The sequence below is a fragment of the Sinocyclocheilus rhinocerous genome, unplaced genomic scaffold (assembly GCF_001515625.1).
Source record: "Sinocyclocheilus rhinocerous isolate Xijiao unplaced genomic scaffold, SAMN03320098_v1.1 scaffold20, whole genome shotgun sequence".
In the NCBI taxonomy this organism is placed as follows: domain Eukaryota; kingdom Metazoa; phylum Chordata; class Actinopteri; order Cypriniformes; family Cyprinidae; genus Sinocyclocheilus; species Sinocyclocheilus rhinocerous.
Window position 1 is genome coordinate 1,822,783 of NW_015640468.1, and position 6,799 is coordinate 1,829,581.

At 38.4% G+C, this 6,799-nt stretch overlaps 1 protein-coding gene across 2 annotated transcripts in view; it reads right to left on the reverse strand.

Moving 5' to 3' along the window:
* LOC107753125 (nuclear receptor corepressor 2-like) overlaps positions 1 to 6,799 on the reverse strand; it is a 151,900-nt gene that overhangs the window by 50,222 nt on the left and 94,879 nt on the right. For both annotated transcript variants that reach the window (XM_016569249.1, XM_016569248.1), the window contains exons 8-12: positions 6,308 to 6,364; positions 5,372 to 5,424; positions 1,015 to 1,081; positions 492 to 664; positions 304 to 394 (exon numbers count right to left, since the gene is read on the reverse strand). In XM_016569249.1, coding sequence (XP_016424735.1) covers positions 304 to 394; positions 492 to 664; positions 1,015 to 1,081; positions 5,372 to 5,424; positions 6,308 to 6,364 — 441 coding nt within the window. The remainder of the gene's footprint in view (positions 1 to 303; positions 395 to 491; positions 665 to 1,014; positions 1,082 to 5,371; positions 5,425 to 6,307; positions 6,365 to 6,799) is intronic.

Genomic DNA, 6,799 nt, shown 5'->3' on the forward strand with positions numbered 1-6,799 from the left:
ATTCAGTATATGATTCAGATTAATTCAGATGGCTCAACTTGTGAGTTGTTGATTTATTAAAAGAGCCAGCTTACTGTATATTAAATTAATTAAAAGTATTAATAAGATTACTGTTTCGAATGCACAGCACAATATGAAGAGATGTGTCTTGACATTAATTCATGGTACAGAGTGTTTTATCTCCACAAATTCAAACTGCAAGCTCACAACTATGGTAAAATGTATTCTCCTTCTACGTTGCTGTAGATTTGGCACTGAAAAGCAGTGCAGGAAACAATGCGTTTATTCAAGCTCCAGCCCTACCTCTTGCTCTGAGATGCCGTCGATGATCTCAGAAACCTCATGTTCACTGCGAGCTGCTGAGGCCAAACCCCCACCTCGCTGAGCCACTCTACTGTAGTGAATCACATAAATATAGACATAAATACATTTATGAAACCACACGACCATGCAAATGTCTCCAAAGCTCATAACAACACAGGACCACTCACTTCTGCATACGCTCCTGCAGCTCTCTCTGTTTGCGGATCTCAGGAAACTGCTTTTCGTAATACTCCCGCACTTTGCTCTCTTTGGCTCTGCGACGTGGGTTATTCTCAATGCGCTCAACTTTCTTCTCCCAGGCCTCCATTAGCTGGTCGTAGCGCTGGCAGAATTTCTGTTCCTGAGCACACCAGTCAGAAAATAAAAGATGAATATCAAAGTCTAGACAGCGTATACTGCAGTAGAGTCATCAAGAGAGGAAACATTAGAATGAAAGTAATTACTGAATGCTAACAGTTCCAGTGTAGTTTTTAATAACCCCATTATTCGATAACTACAATTCAACCAATTCAATGACATCAATTCAACTACTCTTTCCTAACACTGGGATCCTCATTGGGATCCTATGGAAGGCTATTCTTGTTGTCTTAGTAATGAATAAACAAATGTGCCCACTATTTAGGTACTGCGAGCTGCAACAGTGCCATCCTGCTGTGTGTTTTGTGTGTGCATTTGAGTGCTTTCACTTACCCACTGTTTGCGAGCATGATTTCTTCTTTTGAAATACAGAATGAGCTTCTTCCTCATTGCCTGATTTCTGTAAAAGGGGAATACATAATTAAACAACATAAAATGCCACCTTTAAACTTCAGCTGTGATGCGTCTCATCAATATTTGCATATACAAGAGAGTCCAAGTGTAAGCAATCTTTGTGTGACAGAAAGCAAAGGCAGTCATATTTTGCATAGTTCTAGGACCCTAGATATGGCTTGGGTCCCTCCTTAAATGCAAAGTCTGTTTTGTTTTGGGCTTATTTTATTGTCCACCAGGTGGAAATTGTAAGTGATCACTTGGAAAAGGAACAGCAAAAACGGCACTAGCAACATTCCTTAGGACCACTAAAAATGTAACAATAAATTTAAGACAATATAGCTCAATGCAAATTAAATTTTCAAATATATTAATATAGAACATGTTATTTTTAATTGTAATAATATTTTACAATATTACTGTTTTAATGTATTTTTGATCAAATAAATGCAGCTTTGGTGATCATAAGAGCCTTCTTTTAAAAACATAAAAATCATACTGACCTCAAGCTTTTGAAGTGTAATGTCTGTTTGTTTATTTCTGTGTTTAAGAGAGTTAGCTAGCTAGTTACCTAGCAATGCAGGTCAGATTAGTAATCATCTTTAATTCTCTCACTGCATGCAGATTTATTCTCTCAAACGGCAGAGGTCACGACCATTAATTTACTCGCATCTTGCGTTAATAAGTCCTACACGAGGGTGTGTGCATCTTTCAGCAGTTTGGACAAATTTGGACAAAAGAGGTGGCACTGCACCTACTGGCACTGCAGATGCCTATTTGGCATCTGCAGATGACAGGATTAGCTGCTGTGCGAGACGTGCTGGAACCAAGAATGCAGCTCAACGCCCATGATCTACCCACACATCAACTATTACACAAATATTTCCCACTGGTGCTGCTCAGGTTGATAAAGGACTCCTGAGAACAAAACCCTCAATTGTGTGTGATCAAAGAACAGCTGAAATACATCTTTCTCAAACACATATTTGCCTGTCTATAAATTATGAGGCCAAATAACCCAAAAGATCACAGAAAGATTGGAAGTGGGGGATTTGTTAACCACCATAAAGGTACGGTCACATTACGGTCACACCTGCAAAAGAAGGTCCACTGTCAATTAAGCAGAGTTGTATGAAGTATAGCTCACACCAAAGTCAATTTCAAACTAAGCAGTTTTCTGGTGGCCATCGCGGCGAATTTGACCAACTTGAACACAGGTGAAATCTGTGAACTTTTTCGCCTTATGCAAAAAACTCTGATTAGACCGTTAGCATCTCGCTCAAAAATGACCAAAGAGTTTCTATATTTTTATTTAAAACTTGACTCTTCTGTAGTTACATCGTGTACTAAGACAGATGGAAAATGAAAAGCTGCGATTTTCTAGGCCGATATGGCTAGGAACTATACTCTCATTCCGGTGTAATAATCAAGGAACTTTGCTGCCATACCATGGGTGCAGCAGGCGCAATGATATTACGCAGCGTCTGAAAATAGGCTTATTGGAAGTTACCTAGCTGGGACTATTTTCAGGCGCTGCGTAATATCATTGCACCTGCTGCACCCATGGTACGGCAGCAAAGTTCCTTGATTATTACACCAGAATGAGAGTATAGTTCCTAGCCATATCGGCCTAGAAAATCGCAACTTTTCATTTTCCGTCTGTCTTAGTACACGATGTAACTACAGAAGAGTCAAGTTTTAAATAGGAAAAATATAGAAACTCTCTGGTCATTTTTGAGCGAGATGCAAATGGTCTAATCAGATTTAATGATCTATGCTAAGCTAAGCTAAAAGTGCTACCAACCAGACCCAGAGATCGGCTGAATGGATTCGAAAACTCAACTGTTTAACTCTAGGGGAGTTGGAAAATGAGCCTATTTTCAAAAATAGTGGAGTGTTCCTTTAAAGTCTCTACTAATGAGCTGATGAGTTAAATCGGGTGTGTTAGATGAGGGAGACAGTGCTGGGGTGCTCCAGGACAGTTTTGAAAACCATTTCAGAGACATAAAAAAAATTGTTTTTACTGATATACGGCCTGACAACATCTCATCTGACCTACAATGTGCCTACAATGCTAGTTCACTGTTGTTCTACTGAAGCTCCCTCATCACCTGTACCTTTTCCGCACTCGTTTGACTAGCACCTGGCACTGAGGTGAAGTTGTAGTACGTCTGAAAAGTCTCCCGTTTGATGTGGTCTTAAAGATGTTGTGTGTCTAAATAAATGCAATTCTTTTCAAGAAAAAATAGACAGAAGCAGCAGTTGTGAGGGGGTGGCCAACCCTAGCTCCACCCCTGCATTAATTGCGTTAAATACTAATATTAATATTAATATTAATATTAATATCAATATTAATAAATACTAATATACTATTATAAAATTTTAACACGTTAAACTGAAAAAAATTAATTGTCTGCTAAAAATTACACGGAAGATTAAATAAATTCAGCAAGTGAGGGACTAAATAAACATTTAAGGAACTGTAATATTAGAATAGTCATTGGGCTCTATGCTTGTGTGCCTACAATGCTAGTTCTAAATTTCATTCCTCAATCATTATAAACGCTGCAGTAATACAGGCGGCATATAAGCATGATTGTAATTGTTTAAGCTACAGATCTCTATGTCTCTCAGTGGATAGAGTTGTTTTTGGTTTTGACGGAAAGAGCAAGAGATACAGAGAAATATACTCACATCTTGATGTTCTCATGGTACTGCTTGGTATCAGACGGCTGGTTGTATAAAGGCTGTAGGGGAGACAGATGAAAGCAGTGGAGTTCAGTTTCACACACACACACACAGCAGTCACATCAATGCATCCCAGCTCTGGGAGAACTTCTTTTTCTACCGTCCCATTTTTCAGTCAAGCCCAGAAACACAGAAAAGAGTGTCTTCTCCAACACCACATCTAAAATCTTCTGCTATCATCATCGCACACTCGTTTGAGATGTCAAGCGAAGGATTTTTCCGTGGGGAAAATGGACATATATATATATATATATAATATATATATATATAAATAAAACCTTAAAACATATGTGACCCTGGACCACAAAACCAGTCTTAAGTCGCTGGGGTATATTTTTAGCAATAGCCAAAAAAAACATTGTATGGGTCAAAATTATCGATTTTTCTTTTATGCCAAAAGTCATTAGGTGAAGATCATGTTCCATGAAGATATTTTGTAAATTTCCTACCGTAAATATATCAAAATAGTTCCTAGCCATATCGGCCTAGAAAATCGCAACTTTTCATTTTCCGTCTGTCTTAGTACACGATGTAACTACAGAAGAGTCAAGTTTTAAATAGGAAAAATATAGAAACTCTCTGGTCATTTTTGAGCGAGATGCAAATGGTCTAATCAGATTTAATGATCTATGCTAAGCTAAGCTAAAAGTGCTACCAACCAGACCCAGAGATCGGCTGAATGGATTCGAAAACTCAACTGTTTAACTCTAGGGGAGTTGGAAAATGAGCCTATTTTCAAAAATAGTGGAGTGTTCCTTTAAAGTCTCTACTAATGAGCTGATGAGTTAAATCGGGTGTGTTAGATGAGGGAGACAGTGCTGGGGTGCTCCAGGACAGTTTTGAAAACCATTTCAGAGACATAAAAAAAATTGTTTTTACTGATATACGGCCTGACAACATCTCATCTGACCTACAATGTGCCTACAATGCTAGTTCACTGTTGTTCTACTGAAGCTCCCTCATCACCTGTACCTTTTCCGCACTCGTTTGACTAGCACCTGGCACTGAGGTGAAGTTGTAGTACGTCTGAAAAGTCTCCCGTTTGATGTGGTCTTAAAGATGTTGTGTGTCTAAATAAATGCAATTCTTTTCAAGAAAAAATAGACAGAAGCAGCAGTTGTGAGGGGGTGGCCAACCCTAGCTCCACCCCTGCATTAATTGCGTTAAATACTAATATTAATATTAATATTAATATTAATATCAATATTAATAAATACTAATATACTATTATAAAATTTTAACACGTTAAACTGAAAAAAATTAATTGTCTGCTAAAAATTACACGGAAGATTAAATAAATTCAGCAAGTGAGGGACTAAATAAACATTTAAGGAACTGTAATATTAGAATAGTCATTGGGCTCTATGCTTGTGTGCCTACAATGCTAGTTCTAAATTTCATTCCTCAATCATTATAAACGCTGCAGTAATACAGGCGGCATATAAGCATGATTGTAATTGTTTAAGCTACAGATCTCTATGTCTCTCAGTGGATAGAGTTGTTTTTGGTTTTGACGGAAAGAGCAAGAGATACAGAGAAATATACTCACATCTTGATGTTCTCATGGTACTGCTTGGTATCAGACGGCTGGTTGTATAAAGGCTGTAGGGGAGACAGATGAAAGCAGTGGAGTTCAGTTTCACACACACACACACAGCAGTCACATCAATGCATCCCAGCTCTGGGAGAACTTCTTTTTCTACCGTCCCATTTTTCAGTCAAGCCCAGAAACACAGAAAAGAGTGTCTTCTCCAACACCACATCTAAAATCTTCTGCTATCATCATCGCACACTCGTTTGAGATGTCAAGCGAAGGATTTTTCCGTGGGGAAAATGGACATATATATATATATATATAATATATATATATATAAATAAAACCTTAAAACATATGTGACCCTGGACCACAAAACCAGTCTTAAGTCGCTGGGGTATATTTTTAGCAATAGCCAAAAAAAACATTGTATGGGTCAAAATTATCGATTTTTCTTTTATGCCAAAAGTCATTAGGTGAAGATCATGTTCCATGAAGATATTTTGGATGTATAAATCTAAATTTCGAGAAACTGACCCTTATGACTGGTTTTGAGGTCCAGGGTCACATATTAATAAAAGATGAATTAAGAAATCAGCTCATTCGTTTCAGAAAAAACCTGCTAAACACTGTGACAAATTTTGAGTAACACTGCAAAGAAAAACAACATTATGAACACGACTGTGAGATATGCTGTCACAGGATATGATGACATAAACTGAGGACAGTCAACGTCAACTCTGACATAATCAGTTGATGAGACACCTGACCCCTTGACACTGTGCAAGTACACGAGCTGAACTGATACTGCTATAAAACAAATATATTGACTCTATTAGCATCGGCTGACATCATAAGCTTTTTTTAATAGAGAAGATTGATGGAAAAAAGAGGGACGATGTATGAAAGAAGGATAATGGAAAATAAATATGAGGAGAAATGTGGACTCACCAGCTCCACTCGGGGTCCGAGTCCCTCCAGGATCCGGTGAGCCTCCTCTGCCTTTTTCTGTTGAAAAAACACACAGCACACATGTCAGCGGCACATCAGCAAGGCAACACACCTTAAACTCTCTCTCTAGCGCACACACATAAACAAGACAGTGTGTAAGGGATGTACTATTAATAGAGCTCTCAACAGAAGACACTCACTGCCCTCTGCCATCTACCTCTCTCCCCTCTCTCTTTGGGAAAGTGGAGAGAGAGAGAAAGAGGGGGAGAGGGAGAGAGAAAGAAGGCTGGGGAGGTAATCCAATTAGATGCAATAAAGAAAGAAGAATCTATAAAATTCTGTGCTGTCTTCCTCAAATGCAGAGAGAGTGAGAGAGAGAGAGAGAGAGAGAGAGAGAGAGAGAGAACCACTCTACATTGAAGTGAACCCTGAAAAAAGTCCCCTGATTCAGATGGTCCTGAAGCTGCAAAAACAAACTAACATGACTAACAA